The sequence below is a fragment of the Acanthopagrus latus genome, chromosome 22 (genome assembly GCF_904848185.1).
Source record: "Acanthopagrus latus isolate v.2019 chromosome 22, fAcaLat1.1, whole genome shotgun sequence".
NCBI classification, from domain to species: domain Eukaryota; kingdom Metazoa; phylum Chordata; class Actinopteri; order Spariformes; family Sparidae; genus Acanthopagrus; species Acanthopagrus latus.
Genome location: NC_051060.1, coordinates 23,288,491 through 23,304,554, shown reverse-complemented (window position 1 = coordinate 23,304,554; position 16,064 = coordinate 23,288,491). Strand labels below are relative to the sequence as shown.

At 45.8% G+C, this 16,064-nt stretch overlaps 1 protein-coding gene across 1 annotated transcript in view; it reads left to right on the top strand.

The window, feature by feature from the left end:
• ches1 (checkpoint suppressor 1) overlaps positions 1–16,064 on the top strand; it is a 59,768-nt gene that overhangs the window by 20,515 nt on the left and 23,189 nt on the right. The window contains exon 2 of the mRNA XM_037087366.1: positions 5,543–6,142. Within this exon, the coding sequence (XP_036943261.1) occupies positions 5,561–6,142 (582 nt within the window). The 5' untranslated portion in view covers positions 5,543–5,560. The remainder of the gene's footprint in view (positions 1–5,542; positions 6,143–16,064) is intronic.

The following is a 16,064-nucleotide window of genomic DNA, read 5'->3' as shown; positions in this document are numbered from 1 at the left end:
CAGTACAAACGAGTCCGGCAGCGCTCTGTGCAGACCGGATCGGTCCTCGGGGGAGGCAAAGAAAGACGGTCCAGTGTGTTGCCGGGCAGCCGAGGGGGGTCAGGAGCAGTCCGCCGGGACGCCGTGACCCCTGACCTCTATTCCATAACTCTTTGCTGCTGCGGATGACATAAAAGGAAGACACAGTCAGACCTTATAGGATGTGATTGGTCCTGCTCTGCTTCCTTTAAAGCCCTGTGGAGCCCTGATATTTGTCGCCAGGGAGAAGCAGGAAATACTGGGAAAAGGGAGGGGGAAACGATTTCATGGGCTGGAAATGGGGGAAACATCACAAGGCTTCCTACAAACGGTGTTGACATATATGTAGCAGGAGTTTATTATTTTCCTGTCTCTGAGAGAGTTCTCATTTTTTGCCCTGCTTTCTCTGTTGGCCCTTCCTCTCCCCTTCCATCCATCCGGCATATGTGTAGGAGGGATAAAGGTCGTCCTTTTGTCATCAAAACTCCAGATTAGTTTTGCCTCGGTGCATCTGACTCTCTTGCTTTATCACTGTGGCCAGAGGAGCCACAAGGTTCAGCTCACCCCCTCCGCAAAGTAATAACTCCTACCAGCCACTATTCCATTCTTCGCCACACTATCTCCTACACTACTATTACTACTCCATTCTCGGGGTAGGGGGGGATTATTTTCATGGCACTGGCTTTATTGGGCTGTACAGCCGGAGACTGACAGGAAAGCGAGTAGCAGGAGGATGTGACATGCAACGTATGTCATGAGCCGCCATCAAACTGACAAAGTTGTAATAGTCGCTTTGAGTCCGCCGAGGCCCGGAGCAGAGCGCGCAGACGCTGACAGCGTGTCACGAGCCCCATCTTGGTTTTATTTTAATATTCCTGCACTGAAGTGGTGCTGGGTGGCTCTGTAACGTGATGACGAAGAGGGATTTCTTCTGAAAGTCAAGTTTGGCTAATACTGGAGCAGGCTCCGGCGCAAGACAAAAGTGAGATGAAGCGCGTTATTGAAATGATTCTTCTGACTTCTGCCTGTGAGTCAGACAGAAGAAGAAGAAGAAGAAAAAAAATAAGGAGCTGCCAACGGGGGGGGGGGGGGGGGGGGGGAATCTTCTGAGGATTACGTAAATGTGGCGTGTGATTTAGACAAGTATCTGCGAGAGAGAGCATGAATGCAGCGTTAGATGATTAGGCTGTCAATTAGAGCACACGAGTTAGCCGACACCCTCTCCGCTCTCAGAGGAGGTTTGCTAACCTTCCTGCACACCGGTGGCCTCTGCAGCCTCCGGTCACTGAGGCTTCACAGGGTTTTCCAGCAGGTCAGAGGTCGGCGAGGTCACATGGAGGCCGGTGACCGTCTTCAGAACGAGCACATTTTCTGGGCTTTTAAAGTCTTATCTTTAAAATCTGAAACACAAACAAAGCACCTCATCTGAGTTCACTGAAACTTGAGAGCCGGTTGTCAAATAAGTATCTGTGACGACCTCTGATCGGAGGACGCGTCGTGTGATTCTGAGTCTCACCCTTTGATTTTCACCTTTCTGTTTTTTTGCAGACGACAGCAGGGTGTATTGATATATTGATTTTTGGAAATGTTTTTCTTTTAAATGCCGCACCGTTGTTAGCCGAGGCTCGATCCAGCTGGAACCAAGCGGCGCACCGAGGACGAGGACCTTTAGCTCCGTCAATATCTCCGTCAGACATGCAGCGACAAAACAAAAACAAATTTAGATTAGATGGTTTAGATTTCTGGTTTGGATTTGGGTGAAATTTGGGTCGGTTGCTTCCTCAAAAATTTGACTTTTCTCAAACTGTGTGTCTTCGTTCTTTCTCAGGTTTAGAAATACTCAGAGTCTGTTTAATAGCTTTTTTTTCACTTAGTTTTTAAGGTAAACTCATTGTTTATGGATGGCAATGAGGGCTTAAAGGAGCAGTTCAACATTCTCAAGTGGAGGGTATCTGACAGTTGTAGCTCGTAATCGATCTTGGGTGTGAATCTTGAATCTTTCGTCGAGACTTTTTAATTTTCAGCTGATTCTTGATGTCTCGGTCTCTTGCTGTCCTCATCCACCGAAACAACAAAAGTAAATGCAACTGGAGATTAAGATAAATTGTCTGCAGCCATTTCATTTTAAAAAGTTAACAGCATTAATTAATGAATTCAATCACTTCAAAGCATCCAACAACAAGAGGCGGGGTTGTGCTCCAGTGTGTAATTAACGCGGCCTCTCTGCTGCACTTGTAGCTCCGGGTGAAGCCGCCGATGTTCAAAACGCTGAGCGATCGTTGGGTTGAGCGTGCAGTTTATTCTTCGCCGCTGAGTTTGTTTTCAGTTGTTGTGTTGCACGCTTCCTTAATGTTGTGTTTCTTTGATATCTCAGCAAAACAATTCATCGATTTTCAAAATGATTGTCGTTGACATCTTCTGCTGGTTACGTCTGTTTTAATCCACTGCTGTCATTTATATTAATGCCACTGAAAAGAAGTCTGTTTCACTCGTGGAGGAAGTTGTAATCAGTCATTTTCAGCCTTTTGTCACCTGCCAGACTCTTACAGAACCTATATTTATGGCAGCATAATAACAGGAACAATCTGACTTTTAAGTGTGCCACCAGCTAACCGGTCAAGAGCGGTGTTTCAAACGGAAAGAAAGCCATTTGCTCTAATTGAATGGCGTCCGTTTTAAAGTCCATGTTAACAGGGCTGCAGAGAGCAAACAGAAGCGACGTGGTGCCGGGGTCACAGCGACAACACGACACACACACGCCGCAGATTACGGCTGCTATAAATCGCATCGGTATGCACCGACACTTTGATAGAGCGTGTGCTCACAGTCCGATGCACACACACACAAACGCAGAGGGTGGAGGGGGGGGAGGGGAACACATGCACACGCTAAGCCAAATGTGGACATGCCAAACAGAGATGAACACAAATCAAAACAAAGCATGCAAACACAAAGAGATCCAGAGAATGAAGACGACAGAGAGAATAGCACAGTCCCATCTGTCAAACAAATGTGAGGATGCTTCTCACACACACACGCACACACACATACACACACACACTCTCTAAACACACACACACACACACACACACACACACACACACACACACAGCAGGCATCATTTAGTCTGAACTTGAGCGATATCTGCCTTTGTCCTTTAGCAGTTGGTCCTGTGGGGCCGCTGTAGAAGTTGCATGAAAGTTTGTTTAGAGCCGAGCAAGTGTGTTAAGCTTTATGAGAGCCCATGGGAGACGTGGTGGCACACACAGACACACACACACACACACACACACGCACACGCACACGTACACACACTCAGGCACGAGGCTTGGGCGGCAGCTCGCACTGGCCCCAACCAACAGTGAGGAGTTTGTTGTCATAGCAACAGTAAAATGAGATGACTTTACTGTCAGCCGTAATGTTTCATGGCCCCCTTGCCGCTATGGCAACATAACAAGGAGGAGGAAGAGGAGAGAGATGGAGAGGAAGAGCGAGCATCAGAGCCATCTCTGCCTTCCAGTCGGACTCCCACCAGGAACAATGTCACCGCGGTGCCCTCGCTTCCTTCTTAAGACACACACACGCCGTGACAAGCCGGCATCAACACACACACCCACACACACACACACACACACACACCTTGAAAAAGCCTGTCAAACACCCCTTCCACCTCGCCCATCCCTTTGATTCCTTGTGCCGACTATTTTCAGCTACGGCGCTATTGTCAACCGGGGCAATTTGAATTCATTACGCTCAATGTCAATATTGGTGCAACAACGCCGCACCTCGAGACAGGTACAGCTTGTTGAATGAGCGTACACGCGCTGTCAAGAAAAGTGTGAGGAGTGAAGAAGAAGAGGAGAGAAGAGGAGGAGATCAAAGAGGAGCAGCTCTGCCGAGAGAGAGGGAGAGAGAGAGAGAGTCGGATGGAGCGGTGGGGGGTGACTATAGGCTGGAGCAACAGCATAGCAGCTATACATCACCAATTCTATATTTAGCTCAGTCCTTCCACTACAGCCTATCAACACTGTTAAGCAGAGTTTATCGGCGCTGGTTGGGAAAAAAAGTGGGAAAAATAAGGGAGACAGATGCACAGAGATGAGAGAGAGAGAGAGAGAGAGAGAGAGAGAGAGAGAGAGAGAGAGAGGAGGAAAAAAAAGAAAAAAGAAAGCATCAGAATGAGAGAGAGAGAGAGAGAGAGAGGGGAGCCGAGTTGTTTTGCTCTGTTGCCATGGAGACACATCGGCCGGAGCTGCAGCGAGCTGACAGTTGTCACGGCACGGCGGGTTGCCATGGGTGACAGCTGTCAGTCAATCACGCAGAGTGAGGGGACAGATCGGCCGATGATCACCTTGGATTAGAGAGCGATCGTGCCACACAGGGGCCGGCCAGAACATATCTGGACTTAATCCTCGTGTCCTAATGGCGCTGCTCTCCGGTGTGTGTGTGTGTGCTTCCATAAATGCATGTGTGTATTCAACCATGTTTACATGTGTGCGCACGCTTGCAACCTTTTTCTTGTAACCCGCCACTCCCCCTCCCTGTTTTGCACGAAATTTGTGTGTGTGAATGCAAATGTAGCTCTGCGCTTTCACTTGCATGCGTGTCCATGCATCTGTGTGTGCATCTGTGTGTGTGTGTGTCTGTGTGTGTTTGTGTCCAGACTCTGAAGCATGTTCACAGGGTGAGAGGAGGCAGATTACATTTCGCTGTAGCTGCTGCCGCCCGGGTCCTTCCCACAGCTGTCTGTGCTAGAGGACAATCAAAGACCCGGCCTGCGAGCCTTCTGATTGTGGTTGTGATACTCGGCTCCAGTCCCCTTCAATTACCGCGCTCTGCCTTGCGTCTAACGAGCACAGCGTTGCTCTTATGTTTCGGAGAATAATGGCCTGATTAGAATTGGGCTGGATTTGAACTTGCTCTAATTTGTTGGGGGGGTTTGTGTGTGTGTGTGTGTGTGTGTGTGTGTGTTTTTGGCAAATCTCCCCGATGATCATGATCATCTCTACATCATTCCCCCTGCTGTGACACTGAGTCTGACCATCAGACATTATTTGTTCTGTTGTAAAAATCCGGCACTTAAAAGTCCGTTTTACACTCGTCCTTTGCTCCAAAGACAATAGATGATAAAGCCGGGGAATCGTCTCTGCGACCCCACAACCGTTAGACCTTGAACGGTATTTGAGTGTGTTATGACAGCAACCCCATGTAGCGTCAATACTTCTGCTGGTACACTAGTAATTAGAGGGTGGTTGTACAAGGCAAGATTTCCTCAACCAGTGAAGCACTAAATTTGCCGTCCCGGTCAGAACTGGAGAGAAAGCCCCGGAGTAAAAAAAAATGATGATGTATACTTTTCCCCCTCACATCTAACACAGTGTAATTGGGAGTGTGGTCAGAGATCTTGTTGCGTGTCTCCACCCTTTGGCCTTTAATGAAAATGAAGGCTTTATGTGAGAAACCAAGTGGATTTCATAAGCTGACCTGGTTTTTTTCCTTTTCTCCTCTCTGCCTCCCTCTCCAGGAGTGAGCCCTGGGCTGGATGGGACCCACCATGCCCCCCAGTAAGAAGGCGCAGAGCCCCAGTAGTGGAGCCAGTGCCTCGCAGGGTATGAGCCCGCCGTACCGGCAGGGGGACGCCGCCACGGCAGCATCCGAGGCGGAGGCGGCTGACCTCTCCCTGTCCCTGTCCGCCTCCTTCTCCAAGGCCGAGGACGAGGAGCTCACCAGCCTCTCCTGGCTCCACGAGAGCACCGACCTCCTCAACAGCTTCAGCCACTCGGGGCTGCGTAGCGTCTCCCCCCTGCAGGACCCCGACGGTCAGCACCCGCGCTCCCCTTCTTCCTCGTCTCCCTCCCCGGACGACCCCCTGCTCGGCGATGCACACTCGGCGTACGACTTGGCAGCAGGGGCGAACAGAAAACCGCCGTACTCCTTCAGCTGCCTGATCTTCATGGCCATCGAGGACGCGCCCAATAAGCGGCTGCCGGTGAAGGATATCTACGGCTGGATCCTGGAGCACTTCCCTTACTTTGCGAGCGCCCCAACAGGCTGGAAGAACTCAGTGCGCCACAATCTGTCGCTCAACAAGTGTTTCAAGAAGGTGGATAAAGACCGGAGCCAGGTAGAGACGTCCGTGCTTGTGTAGAGAAATGCTGCATGTTTGCTTGCTTTCCCCTCAGGCTGAAAGCTGTGATATTGATCTAGAACTGGTTTTGTTAATTGATTGATTGGACTGATTGATGACCTAATGAGGTGAACTGAGCTCAGATTTGACCCTCTGGTTCTTCGTGAGTTCATATATCATCCTCATCCATTATATTTCCTGTCCGAATCAAGAAATACAGCAATTTTTTTAAAAATTCCGGTACGATGACGATGGTGTGTTATACATCCTGTAATCGAACGTATTGACGAGTATCTCTGCGATATTCTGTGAAACTCGGTTGGGTTTTATTTAGATCCTGACAGTTTCTGCAATGACTGCCTTAAAACACGAGATGCCCTGTTGTGTCCTTAAAGTAAAGATCAGCATTAATGATGTTAGCAAGCGTCACCTTTTTAGATTTTATCTCCATTAGTCAATTTGATGTCAACCTTGTGATTGATTGTGGCAGAAGAAGAGACTACTGTGCATCATTTATCGACTTGAAAAGTCAGCGATTGCCTTTTTTTGCCATAAATAGAGCCCGGCAGAGTCGGGGGGGGTTCATCTGCAGATCAACAATCCACCGTTAGCGTACCACGCTTATTGATTTAATGCATTCTAGCTACTGTAAATAGCGCTAACCAGCAGGTCCCTCTGTCAGTACGCAAAACTAGCTACCGCTAACTCGGCAGCTAAAGTGGAACAATCAATCCAGTTTTTTATTTGCGTTACTTTTCATGTAGAAAATATATTTTTTACAGAAATTATAAAACGTTTTTTTGGACAACAGTAGTTTATTTCATCAGCACGTGTCATTTCAACAATGGCTGCCTTAAAACGTGAGATGTCCTTAGAGTAAAAGTCAAAATGAATGAGGTTAGCAGGCTTCACCTTTTTTAGATTTTATCAGTTTTAGTCAAGTTAATGTCAACCTTGTGACTGATGGTGTCGCAGAGAGCCGAGCAGAGTGTGGGGGCGGTCTGTCTGCAGATCAACAATCTACCGTTAGCGTTAGCTTACTGCGCTTATTGATTTAATGCGTTCTAGCTACTGTACCAGCAGCTGCTTCTGTCATTGTTAACTCGGCACCTAAAGTGGATAAATTAATCCAGTTTTTTTTACAGTAATTATGAAGCAAACTTTAAGGAACCAAATAATAATCATTTTGCACTGCAATTGAGCTCAGCAGCCAAATTGCAGACAACAGTATTTTCTTTCGTTTGCCTGTGACAGTAAAACATTAGCTAAGATTATGTCACCATTCGAAATGTAGCCGTCTCCTTAAATATGAGGTTGTTTATGATATAAAATGTATGTTTGAGGAAAGTAATCGAGCAGTTTTAAGTTGTACCAACACCTTTTTTTTTTTTTTTTCCTTCCTGACACAGATTCTGACACTTCACTGCGCAGACTTGTGTGCTCACATTTTAAGGAATTCCCCCAGTATCAATATCAAAACAACTCTAATTTCAAGTATCGCAGTAATTAAGCTGGTTTGTCGTGCGGGGAAAGAGCTGTTTGATCTGTTTTTAATCACACGAGCGCTAAACTCTTAAATGAAACGCTGATAACGTATTTCAGCGGCACAATCTCGGCTGCGGTCAAACAAACAGCGTCTCGTGTGCATATTTGTGTATCTTGCATCTAGTATGATATCATTGTTGGTGGTGTGCAGGTGTTTCCACTGCTCTGTTTACATCCTCCTTGGATGGAGCGGTGACAAGTACTAATTGGCTGATTTGACCTTCTCTCAGACGGTCTTTCCTCTAACGCTGGCTCCTGTTTTTGAAAATTACAAATGATGCCCGAGCCCCAATTCAAACTAACGCTGAAGGTTTTTTTTTTTTTTTTTTCCATCACTTTTCCGTCAATCATGGTCTGAATACTTACACGGTGAAATAAGGCTGCTGCCACACGGTAAACACGCTGCCTATTACTCACTCTATCATGTGTGGTTATAACTTATTTCACTGCCAGACAGTTATCAGCGGTTTGCAGGCATATCCAACTTGAAGTCAAACATATTCTGTATTTTGTCTACAGCTGTACCAGATTCGGCCTTATCAATAGTTGATGATCTCTGCTTTCATAGTTCTCTTTCGCTCAGACGTTCGGCGCTCCCCCAGTGGGAACAGCATTTCGCTTTTGATTTAAGCCTCGATACAGTCTTTTATACCGGCTTTCCTATCCAGATTTCACTCCATTAAAGACTCGGGGTAAACAGGGAATGAATCCCTCACTCAATTAGCTCTAAATTAATACTGGAGGATTTAATAACACAGATGCCAGAAGACTTTAGATTTCATCTTGCCCGAGGGTGTTGGGGGTGGTGGTGGTGGTGGTGGTGGTGGTGGTGGGGGGACAAACAGCCAGGATCAATGCTAGCTTTGCGTGTTTAGCCTGATTGGGATTATACTCGAGGATACGGGAGCTTTTTTATGTTTTCCTTGACCAGCGTGTGAACCTGGACTCCTCCTTTATTGCGAGCTATGTGTGCGTCTGTGTGTGTGTGTGTGTGTGTGTGTGTGTGTGTGTGTGTGTGTGTGTGTGTGTGTGTTGAGGAACAAAATGGATGAAGGATGTAGAGGACATGATGTGTGTGTATGTGTGTGTGTCTGTGCACACACCCTCACGCTATGCTGTCATCTGGCCCTTGACTACAACGGCACAGAGTTTCTCTTGTATACATATCTCCATAGTAACTAGGTTGCAGTTGACATAAAAGTATGCTGTTGCTGTAGCAACGGGAAAACTGATTTGGCTTCAGTGACTTAGGCGTGTGTGTGTGTGTGTCTGTGTGTGTGTGTGTGTGTGTGTGAGAGCTTCAGATGGGCACTGAGGTGCTGAGTGGGGGAGAATGAGTGTGTGTCCTTTCGCGTTATATGCACATATGTACCGTGTGTGTGTGTTGGCGTATATACATGTGTGCGCGCGCGTGTGTGTGTGTGCAGCAGCATGTGTAGAGGTGATTTTGGCAAGGACAGCCTGTCTTGTCTTCCTGTCGCTGCACACCGTTTAAGACAGCACGCTAATTAACCCTTCAAACCTATTCACCCCCTTTCTCTCTCTCTCTCTCTCTCTCTCACACACACACACACACACTCGGGGCACGTCTCACACACAAACAAACAAGTGCGCACACATGCACACACTCTCGAGCATGCATGAATGCTTAAAAGGACTCACACACACTCTCTCACACGCAGGCGAGCGCTGTGTCGGTGTAGAAATGAGGGCACATCTCTGCAGACTCCTACTCTACCTGCCAAGTGCTGTGCTTTATCTGAAGCTGCAATTACAGAATCTCTGTAATTTTAGTCAGACTCCGCCATTCAAAGCTTTTCACTGAGAATATCTGCATGTGAATACTCCGTCTTTTCTCCCGGCTTTGCTTTCTCCTTTACCTGTTTATGTCTCTTCTTTTTGAATTGAGCGTGGTGCAATTACGGTGGGGGGGGGGTCCCAAGTTATTTCTTTCTCCATGTTGCATTATGTTTCACTCGTCGCTCATTGTGGAGGAGAAGAAGAAAATAAAAAAAAGGGGGGGATTTGGTTAAGGGGGGAGGTCAAGCCGTCGTTGTGAGGAGATGCAGACGCACACGGTTGTTGGGGTAGGGGAGGGGGAGCGAGGAGGAAAGGAGGAAGCGGGGAGACATGGCTCGCCGTGAACGCCACAAAATCATATTTCCATCAATTTACAGAGGTGGAGATTAATATGACAGTGGCCTATTTGTTCCAGTGACTGTATTTCTGGGTCATATCCAGGCAGATGAAAAAGATGGGGACTAGTTTAGAATAAGCTTGCTTTGCTGTGTGTGTGTGTGTGTGTGTGTGTGTGTGTGTGTGTGTGCACGTCAGTCTTGAGTGTGGGTGTGCGAACTTGTGAGAGCGAGCGTGACACAGCGCGAGTCCCGCGGTTGCCATGGCTTTGTTTACAAACAGGATTCCTCCGTGTGCTGAATGACATGCCTTAATGACAAGTGTTGTTGCCCTCAGAGTTTGCGTGACCGGCGCTGGAGATCAGTGTTGTAACGGCGCGACACACACGCGAAACGTACACACACACACACACACACACACAGATATATATTTCTCAGAGCTCTCTCTTATGAAATCACGTGATCGCATGTGATCGAAACAAAGACTTGCTATGAATTCTCTCGGTGCGTCACCTCCAACTTAACCTCGCCCCGGTTCAGATGAGAGGCCAGCCTGATTATTTTATTTCTTTTTTTTGTTATTTTTTTGAACTCGAAAGCATGTGGAGCAAGCTTAGTTTTGTCTGATTAAGGTCTTTTTTTTTTAATTTATCCGCAGGTCTTTGCCAGTGACGTATCCACCAATTTCACTGTTTCTCATGGTTTAACGTTCTCGGGGCTTTCCTATGGATTTAAAGTCTGCAGCCACAAACTGACTAAGACAACAGCTCCAGTAGGATCACAAAAAAGTATCAGTACGCTGGTGCCGGTGGGTGCAACATGCTCGTCTCACCTTTCTTAAGAAAACCATAATACAGTCAGCAAGTTCTGAGGAAGGAGCGCATCAGTTATGAGTGATAAAGCAGTGAAAACATTGTCGATATCCAGCTGCGATGTGGCAACACTTTGGGTTTAGCATTAAACTAGCGACTCCTCACTGCAGGCGAGACTTTTAAAAACACTTTTAAAGATGCTGTGATCAATATGTTGACACTCGCCTCACCTCACAGAGAGGAGCCACTGGATTCAGAAGTTCTCATTAGCTTTTCATGTTTTTTTGGTGTTATGGTCCACAACCTTCCTGTTTTTTGGTTAAATCTCACCGCTTTCATAAAGCCCATTCTCAGTCGCAATGATTGATCGCTTGTTTTAAGTTGATAATGTCAAATATCGGCTGGTTACAGCGTCTGAGATTTAGGTTTTTTTGCACTGTTGAGAAAAGAAAACGTCACTCTGGGCGCCTGGAAATTGCGATAAACATCTTTCACTTACTTTGACATTTTATAGACTGAACCCACAGACTCACATCGCTACATACTGAGTCAGATATTTCATTTAGCGGCTGGAGGCGAACAGAACTCACAGGAGAGTGCTCGCATTGCATCCCGTCTGCTTGACGTGTAAAAAGCCTAATGTGTTTCACCAGAACAACTTCATTTGAGGTGATCATACGTCCGTGTTTACAGGTTGTTCTGCTTTTTTTCCAAATGGTCATGAACTCAGTCAGTACGTCTTTAACAAGCTCTAATGGCCGGCTTTTGTCTTTGCATTGTTTCTTCCTCTTATCTTATTTAAAACTCTCTCTGTGTGTAAACCTGTTTGTTTCAGTCGCTGAGAGTCGTGAGGACGGGCGTTGTTGACACGTAGCATTTGCTAGTTGTAGCCTCAGAGAAGCAATTTAAACATCTGTACGATCGGTTTCTCGGGGAGCATCCTTGGAGAACTTTCACGGCTTGTGTGAAAAATTATGCCACCGCGACAAACGGAAGGAAGACCCAAAACCTAAACGACCTCGCCGAAATTAATTTCTAAGTGACAACGTCTCATACGAGCTGCGAGAGCCGCTCGCATCGGCTCGGTTTACAGCCTCTCGTGTAATCAGTGGAGACTTTATGAGCGTTTATAGATATATTCCCATCACATATTCAAGAATTAAAGAGCTGCACATTTGTGAGATTGGGTTAATTTATGTCATGGATGAACTGGATGAAATAGTTTTCATTCCAGCAGGATTGAGTCTTTGAGGAATCTGGAAATGTCTGCGGTGTTTTTGGCGAGCGACCCGCTAAAGTTTCTTTAACATTTGACCCGAATTTTATCTGTGAGGAAAACTTTGTTTTGTAACAGCCGACGCAGCACGACGAAATGGAACAAAGATTTTAAATGAGATTCGCAGCTTGTGGATTAAAATTAAAACCACCTGTGGAAGAAATTGAACACATACGTCCCACCTCTACTTTTCTGTTCTGTAATACAAAACACCTGTAGTCCAACCAACGTTGAACTTTTAATATGTCTCTTCTTCTTCTTCTTCTTCTTCTTCTTCTTCTTCTTCTTCTTCTTCTTCATCTTCTTCTTCTCCTTCTTCGTCTTCTTCTTCGCTGTCATGTTGAACCTCTCCCTGTATTCAGACCTCACGCTGTTTTTCCGTTAATCGCCGTCCTGACATCTATCTGCTCCACACTGTACTTAACCTATAGCTGCCATATTAATAATCCTCTGTTTATCTGTGTATATACACTAAGTATTGATGGATCCTTGTATCTCAGTTAATCAGGCTTAAACACAGCCCGGGGTAATGCTTTTTTTTTTCTCTCCCCTCTGGCTGTGGACGTCCATCAGGAAATTGTATGCGGTTATAATACTTTTAGATTGGTTTCTATAGGTTAAGTCATGTCGCTGGTGAAAAGGCAGCGGACAAACAAAGCCTCTTACACTGATGCCTCGCATGTTTCTCTGCGGCGGCTCTCTGTGCTCTCTGCGCATCATTCATCTAGTTTTTTAATCTCATTTCATTACCGAGCTGAAACCTAAATTTACTTTCCCCCCTCTCTCGTCACAGCCAGTACGAACTGTTGTAACGGGTCTCTACAGTATACGGATGCCAATGCTAATTGTGATTAAACTATTTAAAGCTGTAGCTGCAGCAGCGGGGCAGTGTATAGCTGCATTATAACAGCTGTTATTATATTGTGGTGGTTGATTGAAGAGTTAAAGGATATTTTCTGTGTGTGATCATCAGATCCAACGAGGACCGGCTACACGATACGTAGTTTCAGTCGACGTAACAATGTGTGCAAATGCAGGATGTGCAAAATCAAGTGAGGCAAATTATAGGAATTAATTGGAAATAATTTTGCAAGACTAATCTGCAAGAGTCTGTCTAATATAACGTACGTGAGTTCGATTTACAGGCTCCGGTGGCAAGTTGTTCACACACTCGCTGCCAAAATCAGCCCCATCATTCTGTAAAGATCAATTATTTCCAGGAGAGTCATGTTTTGTGTCGGGAACTCTTAAATTATTTAGTAGGAAAAAACAAAATACTGCATTGTCGTTTTTTTCGTCCAACACCTACTGTCAAAACTGTCTGACTGTAAATCTTTTGGGACTATTTTCAGCAGCGGATTGTTACATAGTTTTGGCGCTGGAGTGAGAATTGCAGCACCAGGGGTTTGTTGTATGTGGGATTGATTGACATTGAAGTGCAGCGGTTGTGCTCATTGTGATAATGCGACATGTCACCCGGAGCAACAGTGAGGCTCATTAATGTGTTTTTAATGTGTTTGTGACAACAAAAGCGCTCCGTGGCACAGACGAGGGAGATATATCAGGCGGCGGGAGCACGAGGCAGCGCTCGTTAATGGCATCAATCCGCCGATGTTTTGGTCTTTGTGTGGGTTTGTTGACAGCAAGGAAAAAAAGAATGACGTCTGTCTTAAAGTACGAGTTCATCAGTTCACAGTAAATATGAAGCAACAGCCTTCCATAGCATGGTTAGCTTAACTTAGCTTAGCCCAAAGAGAGGAACGGCTAGCAGCTGGAAAAAACTCTGTAGCACAGTCGAAGCTAATAGCTAATTAATATGTTCATTCAAAAATGTAAAAATTACTATTTGTTTTCCAATTTTAGTGTGTAAATTAACCTTTTGAATGCTGGCGGGCAACTTTTGTTAGCTTCCAAGGCTAGCTGTTTTCCTCCTGTTGCAGTCTTCATGCTAAGCTAACCGAGCTGGATGCTAGCTGTAATGATAATATAAAAAATAAATTAAATGTATAAGCACCCAAGGGCCCTTTTTACAAAACCAGATGAAACAGTCAATACATGATGAAAAAAAAAAAAAAAAGGACAGTAATATAAAAAATAATCAGCAAGAGAAAAACAGATTAAAACATGTTCAGCTTTGTGTAAATATGTTTGGGTCAGCGTGGTGCTCTTTGTGTGTTTCCTTGTCTAAAATTGAGCTGTCCCAGTTTATTTTTAAGCCTTGACGTACAGTACATGTGTGGTTCTGTGTGCTGGGTCAGATGTATATGCGTGGAGATAACAGCGCAGATAGGAATGCAGTAGCGGCAGTGCAGTGTTACGAGCGGGGTCAGTGGCAGCAGGACTTTTTAATATCTCCCATTTCCAAGGGAGACCAGCCCCCACAGCTTATATAACACAGGAAACAGATGTTGGCAACACACAATCATCTCTCTCGCTCTCTCGCTCTGCCTCCTTCTTCCCCTTTTGTCTTTTTACTCACACTATGACGTGTCCCAGGCAAGTTACAGTACGTATGTTTTCTCCATCGTGAAAACGACCTGTGCACCGCTCAGTCTTCTGCAGTTTTTTTTTTATTTTAAGACAGAGGCTTCCCAGAAAAAAAGCAAAAAACGCTGCTTTCCTAATCAAAACTACCCCAAACTGGTGTGGTGACACAGATACATATGATTAAATCCATGTCTTTTAAGTGTAATATTGCTTAAACTTGCAATTTAAAGTCTAATGCAGTCAGGTTTTTTTTTTTTTTTTTGTCTCACACTCGATGAGATGCTTCTTAAAGAAAAGGCAGGTTAACACATTTACAGTTGTGGATTGTTTGTTGTGTAATCCTTCCCTTTAGCTGCAAACGCTACGCTGATGCTCGACTGTTTCTTTCCAGCGCGTAGATGCGACTGGAATAAACACATCATCCAGAAAATAGTGCTCGTATGAGAGGAGAGAGACCAGATGGGATCAAAAAAAAAAAGGGACGGGCGGGAGGAAATGATATAAATGGAGATCACAAACACGGTTTCAGGTGAATGTCAGGAGCGCGGTCCGTTATCGCCCGCTTTTTAACGCTGTGAGATCCACCTGGTGTGGAGGTGTGCTATTTTTAAAATCTGTGTCACACTGTATCAAAGTTGAACCCTGCTGAGAACCCAAATCCAATCTCTGACCTCAAATACTTTTTTGTGATAATCGATTTTCTGAGACGTGCTGCCTTTTTTTTTCTCTCTCTCTCTCTCAACTTTTTTACGAATTTGTCAGAAAATGAAAAAAGTCCATTTCGGCTCGTCTCGTCTCCTCTCCTCTCTCTCCGCTCGCGCGCCCCCAGATGATGCCTGTTGCCAAGGCGACCGCTATAACCCAGGTGACAGACCCTTCCTGTGAGCTGCGCCCTGTGATTGGCCTATGGACCGAGGGAGGGGGGGGTCTGCAGATTGAGCAGTTTTGATTGGCTGGCTGGCTGGTTTGGCAAGAGGCAGGAGCCCCGGCAGAGTTTCTGTAGCGAGCATTGATTTAATCGGTTGGCAGGCGGGCAGACAGTCGGCACACACACACACACACAGACACACAGACACACACAGAAGTACACAACGGCTGGCGGGCTGGAGGTGCAAGGGGAAATTTGGCCCAGTGGGGGTCACCTCTGTGGGAGCGAGCGTATGTGTGTGTAATATCATGCTCTCCAGGAGAGGCGTTGCTGGCAGTAATAGAAGCACTCCCAGGAGCAGACCACGCTGGGTAATATCACACTCCCTAGGGAACTCGCCATACACACACACACAAACACACACACACACACACCTTCGTATACACACACACACACACAGGGAGCAAAACATGGCACATATGGCCCGTGTTCAGAAAGACTTACATGCTAATGCAAAGTTTCAGACAGGGGGGAGCACACGAATCAACAGCATCAACACATCCTGTCGGCTTCTCGCAGTCTTTCACGGTTTTATCCCGATTCTGTCGACGTCTTTGGCTCAAGAGACATGCCGTCCCTCATTAGATGTGTGTATTGTAAGGGGCTACAAGAAACGATTCATTTGACAGTTAATCTCTTAAAATGTCCCCCTTTTACTATCAAACGTGACAAAGAAAAACAGCAAATCCTCAAACCAAAGAAGCCGAAACTCTAAAGTTGCTAACAGTTAATCGAC